The 22648-nt window shown below is 43.6% G+C and overlaps 1 protein-coding gene across 1 annotated transcript; it reads right to left on the bottom strand.

Moving 5' to 3' along the window:
- Positions 1–10690: 10690 nt before the first annotated feature.
- On the bottom strand, positions 10691–14206 carry LOC132155624 (uncharacterized). The gene is made up of 3 exons (XM_059564361.1): positions 13431–14206; positions 11221–11350; positions 10691–11122 (listed from the first exon to the last, which is right to left on the bottom strand). The coding sequence occupies exons 1-3, from the start codon at positions 14012–14014 to the stop codon at positions 10883–10885; spliced, it is 954 nt and encodes a 317-aa protein (XP_059420344.1). The 5' UTR covers positions 14015–14206; the 3' UTR covers positions 10691–10882.
- Between the last annotated feature and the right edge of the window lie 8442 nt (positions 14207–22648).

Raw genomic sequence — 22648 nt, 5'->3', positions numbered from 1 at the left:
CCAAGACACATACTTTGTGGATGCACGTACAAAAGTAATAAATTACAAGCTGAATGTAAATCTTGGCCTTGCAAAGTCTGCACCACAGATTCAATATCACATTGTGAGAGGACTGTTTTTGACTTGAGCATTTCCCTGAAGATCTTCTGTGTGCACTGATGACAGATATAATTTAAACCACTGAATTCCTCCACAATCATCTGAATGGTTGACGATGGCACCAGGTATTTGGCTTGTAGCTGCATATAAAACAGGCAGATACTTTTTTTTTACGTATAATGACTTTGCTTTACAATTAGTCAGTGAGTCTGTGAATTCACGATCATTAGATGGAGTGCCCATGAACTTCAGTAGAGGGCACTCCAATCAGGACCATTCCACATCAACCACCAGATGTCACTCGGACTCTAGCACCTCTCATCTGTTGCACCACACCCGAACTACATTCCCCATGAGTCACTGCATCACAATCACCCTGCCACACCTGCACATCATTCATCAGCCAATTTCCTTGTCACACCTGCACCTCATTTACACACACATAAAAGCAGCACACTCACTCCCACTCTCTGCAAAGTCTTCTTTAGCCAGTCTGACATTTCCTTGTGTTTTCCTTGTGTTTTCCTTGTGTTTTCCTTGTGTTTTCCTTGTGTTTTCCTTGTGTTTTCCTTGTGTACCTGACTTTTGGATTGTTTATACCGACTCTGATTCTCTGCTGCTTGCCCCTGACATCTGCCTGTTTCTGTTATCGATTCTGGTTATCCCTAAATACCTGACGCCGTTACTGATCATTGCCTGTCTGACCATTCTCATCATTAAAGTTCTGCACATGGATCCGAACGTCTCTGTCTCATCATTACAGAAGACTTCGCCAAACCAGGATCCAGCAGCTTTATTGAACCCCAGACCAGGTATGGAGCCAGCTAAAAGTTCATTTAACCATGTATGTGTGCTTTGCTCCATTTTTCAAGATGGCCGACCAATTGAGCTCTTTGTGGAGGAATTCATTCAGTATAGTCACCTTTTGCCTGGGGATGAGGATCTGGTAAAGGACTGTTTCTGGAGTGGTCTTGACGCTAAGATAAGCTTAAGTTTACCAGAAGAAGACCCTAGCTGGACCCTGGGACAGTTTATTGACTTTGTATTGCAGTTTTGTGGCTCTCCCTTTACACTTGAGGAGGTCACTTCTCCAAGGTATCCAGCTCCTATCCGTTCGGTGGTCCCTGTACCTGAGCTTCTGCACAAGATGGCCGCCAGCCCAGAGCCGCTGCACAAGATGGCCGCCAGCCCAGCGCCAGAGTCAGGGCTAGTTGCTGTTGACCTTCCAGAGTCGAGTCACGTTCCAGTTGATTTCCCAGAATCAAGTCAGATTCCGGTTAACCTTCCAGAGTTGAGTCAGGTTCCGGTGGAACCTCCAGAGTCAGGGTTAGTCGCCGTTGACCCTCCAGAGTCAGGGTTAGTCGCCGTTGACCCTCCAGAGTCAGGGCTAGTTCCTGTGGACCTTCCAGAGTCGAATCAGGTGACCGTTGAATTTTCAGAGTTGAGCCAGGTTCCGGTGGACCCTCCAGAGTCGAGTCAGGTGCTCGTGGACCCTCCAGAGTCAGGGTTAGTCGCCGTGGACCCTCCAGAGTCAGGGTTAATCGCTGTGGACCCTCCAGAGTCAGGGTTAGTCGCCGTGGACCCTCCAGAGTCAGGGTTAGTCGCCGTTGACCCTCCAGAGTCAGGGTTAGTTCCTGTGGACCCTGCAGAGTCAGGGCTAGTTCCTGTGGACCTTCCAGAGTCAAGACAAGTCACTGGTGATCTTCAAGGACCGAGTCAAGTCACTGGTGATCTTCAAGGACCGAGTCAAGTCACTGGTGATCTTCAAGGACCGAGTCAAGTCACTGGTGATCTTCAAGGACCGAGTCAAGTCACAGTCGTTCTTCAAGGACCGAGTCAAGTCACAGTCAATCTTCAGGAACCCAGTCAAGTCAGAGTCGATCTTCATGAATCCAGTCAAATCACCACTGATCTACCAGAGCCTCGTCACATCTCAGCCGCACTTCCAGAGCTCTCGTCCTATTTTGTCACGGCCATGGAGGCCGTCTATGAGCGAGCATTCATTCCGGTCATGGCTACGGAGGTCCTCCATGAACTCCCCACTTGCCCTGTCACGGCCATGGAGGCCAGCTACCATCTCATCACGGCCACGGAGGCCGCTATTAACCTGTTTATGTTCCCTGTTTCAGTCCCACCTGACCAGACTTGCTTTCCTGTGCCATCAACTCCGCTGTGGTGGTCCTCTTCTCCGCCCTGGTGGGCCTCTGTCATGTCTGCTCAACTATGGTGGCCCTCTGCTCCACCCTGGTGGGCTTCTGTCCCCTCTTCTCAGCTGTGGTGGTCGTCTGCTCCGCCCTGGAGGGCTTTTGTCTCCTCTTCTCAGCTGTGGTGGTCATCTGCCCCACCCTGGTGGGCTCCAGCTCCACCTGCTCCACTCTGGTGGGCTCCCACGCCACCTGCTCTGCCTTGGTGGACCCCTGTTACCGAGTTAGGCCCATGGCGGGTTCCTATTCCCGAGTTAAGCCCATGGCGGGTCCCTGTTTCCCCTGTCAGGCCCAGGAAGGGCCCTTGTTTCCCCATGTCAGGTCCAGGAGAGGCTCCTGATCTCCATGTTAGGTTCTGCCTGCTCTGCCCCGGTCCTCGACCACTGCACTTCCTCATGGACCTGGCCCTCCGTCCCTCCATCTGAGGGTTGTCCCCCCCTAAAATATAATCGAAATATGTGTATTATAAATGATATAATGATAAATAGTTAAACTAATTGTGTAAGTAGTAAAACAATACAAATACAAACGGAGCAACAAAAAAAAAAGTTTTAAACATCTCGAGTTCCCCGTGCTTTGCCTCACATTGCTTTGGTCCACTGCCTGCTCCCCTTTTACCTCACCACCACCGACACACACACACACACACACACACAGTCCGGTGCGAGAAAACAACGTGTTACAGTAGTTGTGGAACTCCATAAGTCAAGCTTACTTAATTCACATTAAACATCGGATGACGTGATTATTTTCTCTTTAATATAGATGATGCCGAGTCATTAATAAATCGTGTCCAAAAATATTATTGCATACCAATTTACTTTTGTCACCCATGTAGTCTGCGCTGTTAGCGATTATAACGTTATACCCTTGTTTTATACAGCCGTTTACCTAGCTTGTTTAATAATGTCTTACACACACCCATAGTGTACGCATATACAAGTCTTGTATGTTAGATTAGACTAGTGCGGGTGCGCATTTAGATTTTCCCGCGTTCCCTTTGATTTAGTCGGTTTCAGTGGCGGCTCGTCGGGTGAGGCAGGGGAGGCACAGTTTCACCCAAATTTTGAGGTGAAAATTAAGAAGATTTAATGTTAATAAAATTCACTATTCATTTCAGTTCATGTCTCAGAATGTATATATTTTTGTTTGTAATTTCACAGTTGTAATACCATTACATGAAAGCTCTGCTTTTCTATCGCAAATGTGCCAAATCTGCTGATGTAATTACAACCGCTAAGTGAAAGAGAATGGGAGGGGGAGACCATCATAGAGAAATAAATTAGGTGCTATTAGTTTGAACCTGATTTAATACAGTCTATGGTTTGAACGTCTTCCGGAGCAGTATTTATAATGAGTAGCGATATTGAATATATTTTCTTTACGGTTTCTGACTAAAAGCCGCCAAAAAGCCATTTTAAAGTGGTAAAGCAAATAATAATAATAACAATCGGCAGGGATCCCCAGACCAATACAATTAGTTTGCTTCCTCTATATTAAAATCCACAAGCCGCCACTGGTCGGTTTATTTCATTTAATATAGTTAATCTAATATAACATCATACTAAGAGTGCAGTTGTTCTCCAGATATTAGTATTACAAATGTGATTTTGATTTTTATTAAAATTGAATAAACAAGAAGTTAATATTAAGTGCATTTTAGGCACCATATTGACTGTTTTAGCTCTATTTCACCAACAAAAAAAGTTGAAAACTAAGCTACAGCAGTAACAGCACTGTAATTGTGTCTTTGAGAAACACACTGAGGAGGGGTTTCCTAACTGAATGAATCCACTTTTTGAACAAATCAGTCATTGACGTAATAAATTATTATTTTTAGTTTTTTCGCCTCTCTTTCACATCTATACCGATCTCACTATACAGTTGTGTGAGGGTGTATGCCTAAGAGTGTGTATGCCTTCATTTTGCTAGGCATGGCAAACGTTTTTATATATGCATGTTTTAATTATAACTGTGAATCAACAACATTGCTATTAAATGTGCTATATAAATAAATAAAAGTTGAAGTTAAGTTTAAATTCCATTGTATTTTGGTGGCTTGATTGTGTAAACAACTTCAAAAACATTGCAACAACAACAACAAATTTTTTTGAAGAATGTTTTGGTCAATTTAGTCAGCTTTTTCTTTGAACCAGAAAGAATCTTTGAGAAGGATAATGGAAAGGTCTCCATTATAAATTGTCTCTTTCTCCATGCAATAGTAAGGCTTTCCTCTCTGTACACATATCCTTAAGTACACTTTTGCCTGTTTTATTGGTGTCCCCTTCAAAACTTCCTTGTGAGAAATGTTATGTTTATTGCCCCCCCCCCCCCCCCCCAACATTTAGATGAGATTTTCGCCCCTGAATGTCTGTAAATTGCTGTTGACAGTCTGTATTGTTGCAAACAAATGTGCCCGTCTAATCGTCAAAATGAGTATGTGGTCTTTTGTGATGCCAATAAACATGAGCTTTGAGAGCATTGTATTTTGAGAATTTACATTTGCATTCTGGGAAGCAACATGGAAATTGAGCATTTGCTTCATGTCTGTGTAAGATTTGATGATTAACATATCCCTTAACTGTCTCCAGAGAGCAATCACAAAATTTGCAAAAATACACCATCATCCATATGGTTAAACGTAACACACCTCATAAGATGAAATCCGTTGTCCATGCATATGAGTGTTCTTAAATGATTGTGAAACAACTACACAATTCTGAAACCTATTTAATACTTTTTAATGCAACTTGCATCAAACATTAAGTGTAAGATTTAAAAACGTAACGTTATGTGATTAGCCATTGTAATAGACTCTATGCACGATTACTTCCGCATTTTGTCTCAGCCGGCTCATCTACATCCGGTGCTGGGCCTGTGTGAAGAATTCGGTGGAGATGATGGCAAATTACACTCGGTGTTTACAAGAGCTTCCCGCGATTACGGTGAATGACGTTAATCGTATTGTGAGGCAGTCAGCTTTCACACCCAACAGTAAGAAGGAGAAGGGCTTCAAATTATATATTTCGAGCTACATCGAGAACTTTGAAGGTGAGTATTCTCTCATTTCATGCTAAATCCGACTAACTTTAGCATCTCCGTTCCTGACCTGTCATACCGGTCTTTGTATTATTTATATATTTAGTTAAACGTAAATGTATAGTTTTACGTGTTTTCCCTTATGCCTAAAGTGCTTGTTTGTGCAGTGTACATACAAATTGTGGAAAACTAATTGTTCCCTTTCAGTCGGTCACGTTCGACGTTATGAATGGGATCTCGCCCGAGAGCCCAATCACCTTCGAGTGGTACAAAACGAGCCAATGGTACACAAAGTACCTTGGTCTGCAGTATTTGCATCGCGAGCTCCGCCCCGCAGTGCGGTTATATAAGGAGCAACGCGAGCAACTCCCATTCAAGCTTTCGCTTCGGAGCCGTGCACATCGTGTGCTGCTTTCACTGGAGTGCTACAAGCAAGAGTCACTGGTGTTGGTGTGACGGCGCGATTCAGCGGTTCAATTGGGTTTCCTGCGACACTTCCAGTGTTCCCCTGAGCGCTTCAAAACCTCTGAAAGAGCAAATTTCTTTCACAAAAGAGATATGGGCCGATTTGCGTCTTTTTAAAGATGTCATTTCGCCCGTGTGTTTCTGGGTGCGGTCGATACATCGCTCCTCGTGACGGCCACGATCGTTGTATCACGTGTCTGGGCTTCCAGCACGCTGAGACTGCATTCGTGGATGGTTCATGTTCTCATTGCGGGGACATGACCATCTCGGCGTTGAGATCGAGACTCGATTACCTTAAAAGGTATAGAGTCCCCTCTGCCACACCCCGTTCTAGCTCTTCTTCTCGTAAGAGGGCTACTTCGGCTGGTGGCCAGGGTGATCTGAGGGTTACTGTGTGGGCTTCCCCGACGAGCCAACCTCCTCGGCCCACACCCCCCTCACATACGTCGCAGCCGGTCGAGTTTCCGGATGAGTTTGCTGGACCCTCTCAGGCTCCTGACATCTCATTCGGTGCTCGCGAAGAGGACCGTATGTCGATCGCCACATCACAAGGCGGGCTTGAGTCCTCGGGAGATGAGGATTCCGCTGCGTTGCCTCCCTCGGGAGTGCCAGCGTTGTCCGAGTCCGATCCCGAGCTGATGGCCGTGCTTTCCCGGGCAGCGTAGAGCATCGGGCTTGAGTGGAGTCCTCCGCCCTGTGCCGAGTGCTCGAGTCTGGATGATTGGTTCCTGGGGGCTACGCGATTCAGTTCGCCCGGCGTCCCCCCAGGTTTCGGGGTGTCCATGCAATGATGGTGGGCAAAGATGCCCCTGTCATGCGCGCGGAGGTCGCGACCCTGCTGGCAAAGGGCGCGATAGAGCCGGTTCCTCCAGCCAATATGAGGTCTGGCTTTTACAGCCCTTACTTCATAGTACCCAAGAAGACAGGTGGGTTACGGCCAATGTCCCGAGTCCCGAGATGGGCATGGCAACAGGGCACGCTCTGAGTGACCATCACTCCGGCCTGCCGCCGATACTTCACCCCGTGGTTGGACCCCTCATTTCTACGGGCCGGCGTGCCCCTAGAACCGGTGTCCAGACATGTTGTTGTGTCAACAGATGCCTCTGCCACGGGCTGGGGTGCCATGTGCAACGGGCATGCTGCGTCGGGCTCCTGGACAGGACCCCGACTTCAGTGGCATGTCAATTGCCTCGAGTTGCTAGCAGTACGGCTTGCTCTGCACCGCTTCAGGGCCCTGCTGAAGGACAAGCACGTTCTGGTCCGTACGGACAACACTGCGACCGTAGCGTACAACCGTCAAGGTGGTCTACGCTCCCGCTGCATGTCGCAACTCGCTCACGATCTCCTCTTGTGAAGTCACAAGCATTTGAGGTCGCTTCATGCCATTCACATTCCGGGCAGGCTCAATCATGCAGTCAGAGCTCTCACGGCAGCAGTCTCGCCCCGGGGCATGGAGACTCCACCCCCAGTCGGTTCAGCTGATTTGGGAACAATTCAGAGACGCTCAGGTAGACCTGTTTGTCTCTCCAGAAAATTCCCACTGCCAGTTGTTTTTCTCCCTGACCAAGGGCACTCTCGGCACGGACGCCCTGGCACACAGCTGGCCGCTGGGCCTGCGCAAGTATGTGTTTCCCCCAGTGAGCCTTCTTGCACAGACGTTGTGCAAGATCAGGGAGGATGAGGAGCAGGTCCTCATGGTTGCGCCTTTTTGGCCCGGCCGGAACTGGTTTCCCGAACTTGTACTCCTCGCGACAGCCCCTCCCTGGCCAATTCCTCTGAGGAACGACCTTCTTTCTCAGCTGTGGGCTGGGCGACACCTAACACATTCGCGAGATTTTATAATCTCCGTTTAGAGCCCGTGTCCTCCCGGATACTCGCCCCTTTGGGCCAGTAAGGACCTGCTCGGTGTCAATCCGCTTGCTGCACCATTCCACTCCGCGGACTGGATGCGTGCGCTATTCCCCTCAGGTGAGTTCCTCAGTCAGAACCCTGGGTTCCTCCAGCACTGTTAATGTCCAACACTTGTGTACATGCCCCTTGGTCAGCCCTGTGTGGGACTAGGTGCCTCCATGTGGTGTGATTCCCCTTTCTGGGCAATCCCACGTGTGTATGTCCACAGTAAGTCTCTCCGCAGCATGTGTCTTTCCCTTGGCAAGCCCCTTGCCAGCTCTGTCGTTGAAACTTCCACCCTGTGGGCTGGGTACCTCAGAGTTCTTTTGTATCACCACCTGGGTGGATACCTGCCTTCTGTAAGTCCTCTTACGGGCAGACAGCCTGCAAGCATACGTCCAGCTGGAATATGCTACCCAGTGTATTCTGTGTAAGTTATGAGCCCTCACTCGTGCTGGCCTCGCGACAGGGTGCTATCACTCACACGGGTCACTGGAAGACAGCCATGTGGCGTTTTGTAAGGGACCCCATTCGTAATGTCGAACGTGACCAACTGAAAGGGAACATCTTGGTTACGTATGTAACCCTCTTTCCCTGAAGGAGGGAACGGAGACGTTACGTCCCCTTGCCACATTGCTGTTCTGCTGAACGGCCGGGTCACTGGCTCAGCTCCTCAGCGAAGACTTGGATGCGAGTTGCTCGCGTTGCTCCTTATATACCCGCTCTGCGGGGCGGAGCTCGCGATGCAAATCCTGCAGACCAAGGTACTTTGTGTACCATTGGCTCGTTTTGTACCACTCGAAGGTGATTGGGCTCTCGGACGAGATCCCATTCGTAACGTCTCAGTTCCCTCCTTCAGGGAACGAGGGTTACATACGTAATTAAGACGTTACTGACTTTGAGTAATTTCTCAGTTTCCAGTAAGGATCAATTCACAGGAGAGATCAGCGTGAGGGCGACATGTTTCAGATCGATGAGGAAGTCAGAGAAGCCCCATAGAATGAGAGTAGGAGAACACAAAAGTAATAATGATTTTATGAATTTTATGGCCCCTGTGTGTTTTCTAGGGAGTCAAGCCTGGTCCTGTCAACAGAATGCTGGTTCTGTCTGCAAGACCGAAAGAGAGGAAGCTTGCTGAGGGGTTAAGGTACAACACAAAAATTCTTCAATGTAGTATTTTACATACTTTTTTATGCATTTACACTTCAAAAAGTGTAAACAATAATTAAATAATTGGACGCAAATTGATTTGTGTTGAAATCTTTTACTATTACAGCAACTATATTATACTATTAGAATCAAGTATTGCAGATAGACATAAGGAGCAATATTTGCTTAGAATTGATTTTTAACAGCAATTTAATGGAATGTTTTTTTTAATTGTATAAAAGACACTAACATCTATTCATGTCAAATTCTTCAGCTCATACTAAAGAAGATGAATATAATTGAAACATTTGACAAATTTAAAATTAAAATGGAAAATATGAAAGATTAGACTGATTAAAACTAAGGAAATGTACTTTTTGCTTAATACTTTTATTTTTTAATTCCAGGAGTACTCTTTACAAGGGTGTCACCAGTGAGCTGCCTGACCTCTCAGTCCTCCAAGTAGCAGAGGCATATAAGGACTTTGCCAGTGCTGTAACCCCTTTGGTCACCACTGGAAGTGGCACACAAGATAAAGCATGCCACCAAAGAACAGAGTGCATCACTTGATTGGCACTCTGTCCGAAAGCCCCGGGTAACAGCGTCACGTTTTAGGAAGGTTTGTCATGTGCGTGGCCAGAGCTCAGCTGAACACCTGGCTGAAAGAATCTACAAGGGAACTCGCCAGACAGCAGACATGAAGAGAGGTTTTGAAATGGAATCTGCTGCAATTGAGGAATACTGTCTGCTGTGAGAAGTAAACTACCACCCTTGTGGATTCTTAATTCACCCTGATGCACCTTGGCTGGGGGCTTCTCCTGATGGGATTATTTTTGACCCTAAAGAGCACCATGTTTTTGGTCTTTTAGAAATCAAATGTCAAAAGTTACGTGGACTGTCCTTACCTTAAATTTAAATGGCACACCAGAACTGAAACAACAACATTCATACTATTGGCAAGTTCAAGTACAAATGCTGATCTCAGGATTGGACTGGTGTGATTTTGTCATTTATGCACAGGATGACATGATGGTCCAGTGCATCTACAAAGACATCAAAATGTTTCAGAACATTCGAGAGAAAGCTGACCATTTCTTTTTTTACTTTTACCTGCCAAGATGCCTACAGATGTAAAAAAAAAAAAAAAAAAAAAAAAAAAAAAAAAATCTGACAATCATTTAATAGTGTTTTAATGTCTATCAAAGTTTTTTTGTATTTACATGTTTACATTACTGCATTGCAGGCAACACTGTACAAAAGTTATTTATATTTACATTTTTACTACATTGCAGGCATCACTGTACAAAAGTTATTTATATTTACAAGTTTACATTACTGCATTGCAGGCATCACTGTACAAAAGTTATTTATATTGACAAGTTTACATTACTGCATTGCAGGCATTACTGTACAAAAGTTATTTATATTTACATGTTTACATTACTACACTGCAAATGATCAAAGTTCTATATATTTACATAAAATAAATCCAAATTCAATCCCCAACCAATGTTATCTCATCTTTAATCATTTGCCCATGCTTTTACTAAGGGGCCATTTTGGTAATTTACAAGGAGGCAAGCAACGGTGTACAGCTGGTTGATACTCCCTGTGATGAAAAGAGGGATGACTGTGTCGAATAGCTTGTGTTGCTTCACCCTGCGGATGAGACGCTCAACGTGGACCCTTAGCCGAGCAATGGACTGTGTCTCCCTCACTTCATCAGCTGACATCTGTTCCTGCTTGGACAGGTAAGCAGATCTGTAAACTTTGCATGGCACACAGTTATCAACAAGAAAACCTTTTGTTGACCATTATCGCCATTCCATGTTTCAACAGCGACACAATCCCAGACTGCTTAAAAAGCTCTTTGTCACTGACAGAACCTGCATACAGGGATGACACAAAGGTGATTGCACCATATGCTGCCATGCCGATTAATCACTTGAAGGTGCAGTGGGACTTGTAAGTGGAGAAGACTTCACTTTGAAGCAGGAGAGAGGATGGAGTTTGGCAACGCAACTCTGTGCAGTCGATCACCACTTGTTTGTCTGGGTAGTCCTGGAACTCATTGGGTAGATGAGCCTTGACTTCCTCCTCAGACATCCAGATGCGGACAGACCCAAGAACGGTGTACAAAAAATTGGCCCAGGTTGTAATAATTCGGCTAACTGTGGACTGATGTTGAATCTGTGGGCCAGATTCTGCTGTTTTAGGCCAACAGAGAGGTGGACCATGAAGAGGAAGAACTCATCAATGGGCTGCAGAGACTGACCCTGTAAAAATAACAAGATTTGCAATTTATTTACATATAATGTGTTGGCTTCCACTGAAAATGTAAAGTTAAGTTTTGTTCTTCTATTTCTTTATTTACCCATGCACTGCCTGTTGTTCCAGCTTCACTCCTTATTGTAGTTGCTCTTGCTCTTGACACACGAGTCATGTTGTGGGATGCAGGATCAATGAGTTTCCAGAAAGCCATTAAATGGCTGTAAGTCACGAACCTAAATGAGATGTAGGACAATTTTTTTTACATGAATATAAATCATAAAATCACGAACTAAAATTAATTACTTGAAGGAAAACACACACACACACATATATTTGGTTACACTTTATTTTAAGGTGTCATTGTTACAGTGTAATTATACAATATTAATAGTAATATTAATTAACAACATGTACTTACTATAGTACTTAAATACTGCATAATTTACTGTTTTTACTATGGTAAGTACATGTAACGACACTGTAAATTAGTGTTACCATATATATATATATACAACCCGAATTCCGGAAAAGTTGGGACGTTTTTTAAATTTTAATAAAATGAAAACTAAAGGAATTTCAAATCACATGAGCCAATATTTTATCCACAATAGAACATAGATAACGTAGCAAATGTTTAAACTGAGAAATTTTACACTTTTATCCACTTAATTAGCTCATTTAAAATTTAATGCCTGCTACAGGTCTCAAAAAAGTTGGCACGGGGGCAACAAATGGCTAAAAAAGCAAGCAGTTTTGAAAAGATTCAGCTGGGAGAACATCTAGTGATTAATTAAGTTAATTGATATCAGGTCTGTAACATGATTAGCTATAAAAGCTTTGTCTTAGAGAAGCAGAGACTCTCAGAAGTAAAGATGGGCAGAGGCTCTCCAATCTGTGAAAGACTGCGTAAAAAAATTGTGGAAAACTTTAAAAACAATGTTCCTCAATGTCAAATTGCAAAGGCTTTGCAAATCTCATTATCTACAGTGCATAACATCATCAAAAGATTCAGAGAAACTGGAGAAATCTCTGTGCGTAAGGGACAAGGCCGGAGACCTTTATTGGATGCCCGTGGTCTTCGGGCTCTCAGACGACACTGCATCACTCATCGGCATGATTGTGTCAATGACATTACTAAATGGGCCCAGGAATACTTTCAGAAACCACTGTCGGTAAACACAATCCGCCGTGCCATCAGCAGATGCCAACTAAAGCTCTATCATGCAAAAAGGAAGCCATATGTGAACATGGTCCAGAAGCGCCGTCGTGTCCTGTGGGCCAAGGCTCATTTAAAATGGACTATTTCAAAGTGGAATAGTGTTTTATGGTCAGACAAGTCCAAATTTGACATTCTTGTTGGAAATCACGGGCGCCGTGTCCTCCGGGCGAAAGAGGAGGGAGACCTTCCAGCATGTTATCAGCGTTCAGTTCAAAAGCCAGCATCTCTGATGGTATGGGGGTGCATAAGTGCATACGGTATGGGCAGCTTGCATGTTTTGGAAGGCTCTGTGAATGCTGAAAGGTATATAAAGGTTTTAGAGCAACATATGCTTCCCTCCAAACAACGTCTATTTCAGGGAAGGCCTTGTTTATTTCAGCAGGACAATGCAAAACCACATACTGCAGCTATAACAACAGCATGGCTTCGTCGTAGAAGAGTCCGGGTGCTAACCTGGCCTGCCTGCAGTCCAGATCTTTCACATATAGAGAACATTTGGCGCATCATTAAATGAAAAATACGTCAAAGACGACCACAAACTCTTCAGCAGCTGGAAATCTATATAAGGCAAGAATGGGACCAAATTCCAACAGCAAAACTCCAGCAACTCATAGCCTCAATGCCCAGACGCCTTCAAACTGTTTTGAAAAGAAAAGGAGATGCTACACCATGGTAAACATGCCCCGTCCCAACTATTTTGAGACCTGTAGCAGAAATCAAAATTGAAATGAGCTCATTTTGTGCATAAAATTGTAAACTTTCTCAGTTTAAACATTTGCTATGTTATCTATGTTCTATTGTGAATAAAATATTGGCTCATGTGATTTGAAAGTCTTTTAGTTTTCATTTTATTAAAATTTTAAAAACGTCCCAACTTTTCCGGAATTCGGGTTGTATATATATATATATATATATATATATATATATATATATATATATATATATATATATATAGACACATACATATATACACGTATACACACACACACATATACATACACATCATGCATCATATATAGTTATATCATATAAATCACAAACTAAAATTAATTACTTAAACACACACAAACATATATATAGGGTTTAAATCGTACCTAGTGTCGAACCTTACATTATCATCGGAAGCAGCACATCTCCCCAAACAAAACCTTTGACTGACCGACAACTCCTCCACCTGTCTCCTTAGTCGGTCCACCTCTTTACGGAGATCCTCAGTTTGATTCAGTGCATTATCAACTGCCGTGGGTTTTGGAACTGAACAATAATCATGTTCCAGATGCTGGGCATCCATTGGCACAGGATCTTCATCCACTGGAGTGTAATCCTCCCTTCTTTGCCATACCCCGGTGCCCCTTGGTTCAGCAACAGAGTAGCCGTTCCACTGGAATAAGGTTGGTACAGCTCCCTTCCTCAGCAAGCGCCGCCCTTTAGGGGTCAATGGCTTGATCAGGTCATCACTTATAAAGTGACGACTGCAGACCCTTGTATGAGAAGTGATGTTAAATCGCTCACGTCGAATGCCGTGAATCCACTTTCTGCGTATTTCTTCGTCCACAGGAAAAGTGTGGAAACTCAGTACAGAGTTGAACTTTGAGGAGGCCACACATAACAGAACACAACAATGGTCAGTCGAACTACTGTCCTCACGCCGTTGATATTTAAACTTTCTGAAAGCCATTAGTAATGCTTAACTATAATATAATATGATATAATATAATATAACACTCAAATTATAAATCGCTGTTTTATGAATGAAAAATTATGAATGAGTTTTGCCGGTATTACACTTCGTTGTGGAATGCGCTAAGTGGAAGTAAAGATGCGGTCTGAGATTATACCGGAAATACGTAAGCAGAGTTCGTGCATAGAGTGAATTGTATTCACCTGTTGCCAATTAACTTTTAAATTACGTTGGATGATATGTCAACAGATTTTTTTAAACAATTGACGTTACCATTCCCCACTCGACATCGAGGTACATGATTATTTTGTTGATATTCTGTTATATATTGATATTCATACAGCAGAATATGTTGCCGAAACTGTCACGTTTACACACAAAGCTACTTAACAAAGTCACTTACGATTTTTGAAAACAAACTGACGCCTGTAAATATTCCAGCGAACCCAACTCCGCTCCGTGTTTAAGCTTATTTAGCTTTCATTATGTCCCAGTTACAAGGCAAGGCATTACAGTGGGCAGATTCTCTCTGGACCCAGAATAACCCTGTAACCCAGACATATTCTAGCTTCATCTAACATTTCCGGGAAGTTTTCGGCAAACCAGCCTGAGACTCCTCGATAGGTGAGAGACTATACAACTTAAAACAAGGGAATATGTCTGTCAATGATTATGTCTTGCAGTTCAGAACTCTGGCGGCCTCTAGTGGGTGGAACGAACAGGCCCTTCTCACTACCTATCGCCAAGGACTGGAGCCCAGAGTGCATACGAGGATACCATCGGCCTCGAGCTATTCATCAGAATTTTAGTACTATCACCAGCCCTCTAACCAACCTCCTTCATCAGAAGCCCAAGTCCCTGTCATGGACTCCTGCCGCCACCGAAGCCTTCCAGGCCTTGAAGCTGGCCTTTACGACCGCCCCACTCCTCGTACATCCAAACCCCAATCTGCCATTCGTCGTGGAGGTGGACGCCTCTACCACCGGAGTGGGTGCGGTCCTGTCTCAGCAGCAGGGGACGCCCAGCCGCCTCCATCCATGTGCCTTCTTCTCCAGGAAGCTCAACCCGGCTGAGGTAAACTACCACATTGGTAACAGGGAGTTACTTGCCATCAAGCTTGCCCTGGAGGAGTGGAGACATTGGCTGGAGGGAGCCAAACACCCTTTTCAAGTTCTCACTGACCATAAAAATCTGGAATACCTTAGAGCAGCCAAAAGACTCAACCCCAGACAGGCCCGCTGGGCGCTATTCTTCACCCGCTTCCAGTTCTCCATCACCTACCACCCAGGGGCAAAGAATGTTAAGGCCGATGCTCTGTCCAGATGTTACTCACCCAAAGAGAGATCTTAGAACCCCGAACCCATCCTTCCGGACAAGGTCATAGTCGCTCCTATCACCTGGTCTGCAGAGACCCTACCTCCAGCCGAAGCTCCTAACAACACTCCGCCGGGTTGCCCACCAGGACACCAGTACATCCCTAGGACACGTCGCACTCCACTAATCCACTCAACCCATACATCACTTGGCACTGGTCACCCGGGGGTCAATGAAACCCTCTCGTTGCTACGGGAACGCTTCTGGTGGCCCGACATGGCCTCGGATGTCAGAAGGTACGTGAGTGGATGTAACAGCTGCGCCATGTCCAAGAGTCCTCGCCATCTACCATCTGGCAAACTCCATCCTCTCCCCTGGAAAGCATTTCACTCCCTCCTAGGTGTGGCCATCAGCCTGTCCTCCGGCTACCACCCATAGTCCAACGGGCAGACTGAAAGAAAGGTCCAGGAGATCGGACGCTTCCTCCGTACCTTCTGTCACGGCCACCAGAACTCCTGGAACCAATTCCTGGGGTGGGCCGAGTACGCACAGAACTCCCTCCGTCAACCCACCACCGGACTCACACCCTTCCAGTGCGTACTCGGCTACCAGCCACCTCTATTCCCCTGGTCAGGAGAGCCCTCTGATGTTCCCGCGGTCGACTATTGGTTCCGGGAGAGCGAGAGGGTCTGGGACGCGGCCCATCACCAACTGCAACGGGCGCTCCCTAGACGCAGGACGGCAGCCGACCTTCGCCGTTCCGAGGCCCCCCAATATCAACCCGGTCAGAAGGTCTGGCTGTCTACCCGGGACATCCGCCTGCGTCTACCCTGCCGTAAGCTCAGTCCCAGGTTCATTGGCCCGTTCACAATCATCCAGCAGATTAATCCGGTCACCTACAAACTTCAACTTCCCCTGAGTACCGGATTCACCCCACTTTCCACGTCTCACTGTTGAAACCTCACCATCCTTCTGTTCTTCCCTCCACAGAACCTGGCGAGACGGAAGCCCCCCTCCTCTCCTCCTAGATGACGGCGCAGCCTACTCGGTCAAGGACATCCTGGACTCCCGGCGGCGTGGTGGGCAGCTGGAGTACTTAGTGGACTGGGAAGGATATGGTCCAGAGGAACGCTCCCGGGTCCCACGCAATGACATCTTGGATCCCACCTTACTGGAAACCTTCCACTCCAGACACCCCAACCGACCAGCTCCCAGGGGAAGAGGACGCCCACCACGACGTCGGGGTCCCCGGCCCTCAGGAGCGGGCCCTGGGGAGGGGGGTACTGTCACAAACACGCCAGGTTCCACCTCCACACGATCACGGAGCACACCCTCACCTGAATTCTAATCATCACCACCTGATCCTCATCACCTGTTATCCACCACAGCACCATAAAAACCACACACACGCACCCAGTCATTGTCCGGTCACGTTCGCGACAAGATCATTCCTGTGCGCTAACTATTTGGACTAACTCCTCTTTACCTTCTCTCCAAGGATAACCTCCGAAGACTCTTCTTCCATCTTCTCTCCAAGGATTGCCTCCAAGATCCTCCAAACCCCTACGGTGCGTGTGTGTGGTCACTACCTTCCCGGCACGGATCCCAACACCCATCCACTCCTCACTTCCCGCTCCTCTGCTTGTGTCTATTCAATAAATACCATCTTTCATCAGTTACTCCTCTGTCTCCGAGTGATCCGTAACAATACATTTCATGAACTACATATAAAATTATCTGTAATCAAAATCAAAATACTATACATGCCTTTCAGAATTATGGTCCGTCACAGATCATTTTCTCAAATAACGGTCAACACGTGTTATTTCAAATAATGGTCAACACATGTTATTTTTATATAACAGTCAACACATGTTATTTCAATTTACAGTCAAACTGTTAAATAAGGATTAAAACATGATTTCAATTTACAGTAAAAACATGCTTTATGAAGTAATGGTGTCAACATGTCATTTATATCCACGTTCAAATCATGTTTAGTTAAACAACTGCTACACCATGTTTTTAGATTTACAGTTAAAACATGTTTATTAAAGGTTTAAACAAGTTACGTGAACTTACAGTCAAATAATGCCATTACATTTAATGGTCTATGCATGTATTTGCACTTATACAGACAAAATATGTTATTTCAGATTACGTTTTAAACATTTCATAGTACTGTATGGTAAATGTTCTTTTTTCATGTTGCTGTGTAAACATGTTACTTCAGTTCATGGGGTTTTCCCGTTATTTTCATTAATGGCAAATGTTTGGCACCCTGTGCTGCCATGCATTTGCTCGTTTTTTTTCTGTTTTTTTTTGTTTTTTTTACAGTGCAGGAATACTTCCAGAAAACCTTTTCGGTTTTTGAACACAATCCACTGTGCCATTTGCCGTTGCCGGCTAAAACTCTATAGGTCAAAAAAGAAGTTATTTCTAAACATAATCCAGAAGCGCAGGAATTTTCTCTGGGCCAAGTTTCATTTAAAATGGACTGTGGCAAAGTGGAAAACTTTTCTGTGGTCAGACGAATCAAAATTTGAAGTTCTTTTTGGAAAACTGGGACACCATGTAACCCGGACTAAAGAGGACAAGGACAACCCAAGTTGTTATCAGCGCTCAGTTCAGAAGCCTGCATCTCTGATGGTATGCAGTTGCATGAGTGCGTGTGGTATGGGCAGCTACACATCTGGAAAGGCAACATCAATGCTGAAAGGTATATCCAAGTTCTAGAACAACATATGCTCCGCTCCAGACGTCGTCTCTTTAAGGGAAGACCTTACATTTTCCAACATGACAATGCCAGACCACATACTGCATCAATTACAAATTCATGGCTGTGTAGAAGAAGGATCAGGGTGGCCTCTCAGCAGTCCAGTTCTTTTACCCATAGAAAACATTTTGTGCATCATAAAGAGGAAGATGCAACAAAGAAGATCTCAAAGAAGACAGTTGAGCAACTAGAAGTCTGTAAGAGACAAGAATGGGACAACATTCCTATTCCTAAACTTGTCTCCTCAGTCCCCAGACATTTGCAGACTTATAGAAAGAAGAGGGGATGCCACACAGTGGTAATCAGGTCTTGTCCCATCTTTTTTAAGATGTGTTGATGCCATGAAATTTAAAATCAACTTATTTTTCCCTTAAAATTATTAATTTTCTCAGTTTAAACAGTTGACATGTCATGTATGTTGTATTCTGAATAAAATATGGAAATTTGAAACTTCCACATCATTGCATTCCATTTTTATTCACAATTTGTACAGTGTCCCAACTTTTTTGGAATTAGGTTTGTATATTCCAGCCACTGCTGCTCTATTACAAGAGTACCCTACTAATCCAGGGGATTAGGCCAATGTCAATCTGTTTCTGAAGTTACCTTGCTCTAAGATAGAGCCCTGTGGGCCCGATGTTGACTTTAAGGCAATGGAAGGTGAGCAGACAGATTTTTCTCTCTTAAGTCACCTTTATTTACATAGCTCTTTATATAATATAGATTGTGTATTGTGATCGGGGTAAAATCAGCAGGTGATCAGCGCTCAGCAATCTTTATGTATAAACTACTAAAAGACGTATCAGAGAGGCTTGCTCACCCATCGCTGACGCATCGCCAACACCACATGGATATCGATAACACTTTATAATAACTTTCAGTTATAAATCAGAAATATGAGATAAAATTCTTGTTAATGTTTACTGATGAACTTACTAAACATTACCTAATGGTTAACATATGATTATGTAATGTAAACAGAAATGCTAACAAATGTCAGTAAACTTCATATGAACATTATTTGTTGGTCTTTGTTGTGTATGCCTCCATTTACGCATCTTAACAAATAATCTATAAATTATGGACAATCAACAACCACCACATAAAAGAAAACAGCTAGGCATCAGTAGTGGCTCATCCAGGGAGATGAGCAGATGCTGAATGTTGGATCATCCTAAACCCAGACACGGGACAACTTTTTAAAGTACCCATGAAATCAAAATTGAAGTTTTTTCGGTGTTAGTTATCAAGCACGTTCATTTCTTATTCATAGTAGGTAAATAGACAGACCTTGACATTGGCCAATCACATATCATGTGCATTCTGTTAACATCCAAATACAGTATTCATCATTAACTAAGCATTAGCTTCTCGTGACTTCATCATGTTTGTGGCCGCTTAACTGATGTGGTGACCAGACCCCAACATTGGCCAATCACAGCACATATCACGTGCATTCTGTTAACATCCAAATACAGTAGCCATCATTAACTAAGCATTAACTTCTCATGACTTCATCATGTTTGTGGCCCCTCAACTAAAGTAGTGACTTAGTCCTTTGGAATACTGATAAACAGTGTGTTATTAATGATGGCATAATTGTGAAATGACATGAATATGAACATGAACGTTCAAGCTATTGCACACAATGTACTGTGGACACAAAGCGACTTTGATAAAAAGTTTCTGCTTTATTCTTAAACAGTATAACCCAGTTAAATCAACAGCAATGCCTGGGAAGAGATAAGAAGGAATTCAGTATATATACCATGAACTTTAACCCTTTAGAACCTAAAGCTTATATAGGCCATTTTCACTCTTTTTTTTTCCAAGTTTAATTCAAGTATATTTGTATAGCGCTTTTTACAATACAAATCGTTTCAAAGCAACTTTACAGAAAATTATGTTTCTACAATATTTAGTAGTAGCTTGAGTGGTGACTGTCAGTTTGTGCACGTATGACAAGATCTTTCAGAAAAATTAATACAAGACATAGTCAGCCAGACGATGAACATTATTAACAGCAAGTATTATATGATGCAGTCCCACTTGTAGCAATATTTGTTAGTTCTGTTTGTTGATTCAGGGTTTGCATCATCTGGGGTCCTCTGAGGGTCAGCATCATCTCTTCTCAGGTGTTCTGGATCCAGACTGGAGCTTGTGTAAATCCTAGTTACCATGGGATTTAAATCCTGTGGCTAAACATAGAAACAAATAAAGACATCATTAGCATAGCTGCTGTTCCAACAAAGTAAAATTAATTAGTTTAACCCAAGCTAAAGAATAAGAATGCACATTTGATCAGATGCAACTACACTCACAATTTAAGAGATACATTATTCGAATGCTTGGCGAAAGAGATGCGTTTTTAATCTAGATTTAAACAGAGAAAGTGTGTCTGAATCCCAAACATTATCAGGAAGGCTATTCCAGAGTTAGGGAGCCAAATGTGAAAAAGCTCTACCTCCTTTAGTGGACTTTGCTATCCTAGGAACTATCAAAAGTCCAGCGTTTTGTGACCTTAGGGAGCGTGATGGATTGTAACGTGGTATAAGGCTAGTTAGGTATGCAGGAGCTAAACCATTTAGGGCCTTATAGGTAAGTAATGATAATTTGTAACTGATACGGAACTTAAAAGGTAGCCAGTGCAGAGACTGTAAAATTGGGGTAATACAGTATGATCATATTTTCTTGACCTGGTAAGGACTCTAGCTGCTGCATTTTGGACTACCTGTAGGTTGTTTATTGAAGAAGCAGGACAACCACCTAGAAGTGCATTACAGTAGTCCAGTCTAGAGGTCATGAATGCATGAACTAGCTTTTCTTCATCAGAAACAGATAACATGTTTCGTAGTTTGGCAATGTTTCTAAGATGGAAGAATGCAGTTTTTGTAACATGGGAAATTTGATTTTCAAATGACAAGTTGCTGTTTAATATAACACCCAGACTTTTGACTGTAGAGAAAGTAACTGTACATCCGTCTAGTTGCAAATTGTAATCAACAAGATTTTGTTTTTTTTGGTCCAATAATTAATGTCTGTCCTATCCAAATTTAATAGGAGAAAATTATTGGTCCTCCAATCTTTTACATTTTTAACACACTCTGTTAGCTTAGATAATTTAGAAGTTGAATCTGGTCTCGTTGAGATGTATCGCTGAGTATCATCAGCATAACAGTGGAAGCTAATTCCGTATTTCCTAATAATATTACCAAGGGGCAACATGTATATTGAAAATAGAAGGGGACCTAGGACGGATCCTTGTGGCACTCCATATTTTACTGGTGATAAATGAGATGACTCCCCATTTAAATAAACAAAATGGTAGCGATCGGACAGGTAGGATCTAAACCATCTTAGAGCCTGCCCTTGAATACCTGTATAGTTTTGTAATTGATCTATGAGTATGTCATGATCTATGGTGTCGAACGCAGCACTAAGATCAAGTAAAACTAGCAATGAGTTGCAGCCTTGATCTGATGCAAGAAGCAGGTCATTTGTAATTTTAACAAGTGCAGTTTCTGTGCTATGGTGGGGCCTGAAACCTGACTGAAATTCTTCATACAGATCTCTCTTTTCTTGCAGGAAGGAGCTCAATTGAGTTGATAAAACTTTTTCTAAATTTTAGACATAAATGGAAGATTTGAAATAGGCCTATAATTTGCCAGTTCACTTGTATCTAGTTTTGGTTTCTTAATAAGAGGCTTAACCGCCAGCTTGAATGGTTTTGGGACGTGACCTAAAGATAATGACGAGTTAAAGGTCCCCTTCTTTGTGATCCCACGTTTTAAACTTTAGTTAGTGTGTAATGTTGTTGTTAGAGTATAAATAATATCTGTAAAATTCTAAAGCTCAAAGTTCAATGCCAAGCGAGATATTTTATTTAACAGAATTCGCCTACAAAAAACGACCCGTTTTGGACTACATCCCTTTAGTTCCTGCAGTAATGACGTCACTTAAACAGTTTTTTGACTAACCTCTGCCCACATGAATTCACAAAAAGGGGGCGTGGTCTTGTTGCGCTTCGACGGAGAAGAAGGAAGAGTTGCGTTTGAAGAGTGTGTTTGTTGCCACGTCGTCGAAACGCTGTTATTTTCATCTCGGAGTCCAATCACCTTTGTTTGTGCTTCCCAGGGATGCTGTACTTGGAGATTAATGGTTACAATTTATGTTTAACTCGGTTCCCGAAAATTATAATCCACATGTAAAACTATGTGCAGCACATTTTGCTGAGGACAGCTTGCTGAGGACAACTTCCTCAATCTCAATCAGTTTTAATGCCGGATTCGCACAAAGATTATTCCTGAAAGATGGAGCAGTTCCCTCTTTGTCTGGAGAAGGCGTTGTTTATGGACCACAACCAGTAAGTGTATTTTTTGTTTAAGTTGGTGCGTTTAACAGTTTCTGTAACTTATTACACAAAGGGGAACGCTGTTTAGCTTTGTTAACTAGATGTTAGGGCTGTGCAAAAAAACTAATGTGATTTTCATGCGCATCTCGTCAGTAAAAACGCTCCTGTGATTATAAGTACATCTCCAGCA

This window comes from Carassius carassius, chromosome 13, assembly GCF_963082965.1.
Source record: "Carassius carassius chromosome 13, fCarCar2.1, whole genome shotgun sequence".
In the NCBI taxonomy this organism is placed as follows: Eukaryota; Metazoa; Chordata; class Actinopteri; order Cypriniformes; family Cyprinidae; genus Carassius; species Carassius carassius.
Note: the sequence above shows the minus strand (reverse complement) of the source record. Positions and strands in the feature narration are given on the sequence as shown.

Excerpts from the sequence above, each read along its gene's own strand:
- LOC132155624 (XM_059564361.1), bottom strand. The coding sequence starts at position 14,014 with ATGGCTTTCAGAAAGTTTAAATATCAACGGCGTGAGGACAGTAGTTCG. Across the intron at positions 11,351-13,430 it reads AATGTAAGGTTCGACACTAG|GTTCGTGACTTACAGCCATT; the intron begins GTACGATTTAAA and ends CATCTCATTTAG. Across the intron at positions 11,123-11,220 it reads GAACAACAGGCAGTGCATGG|GGTCAGTCTCTGCAGCCCAT; the intron begins GTAAATAAAGAA and ends TTATTTTTACAG.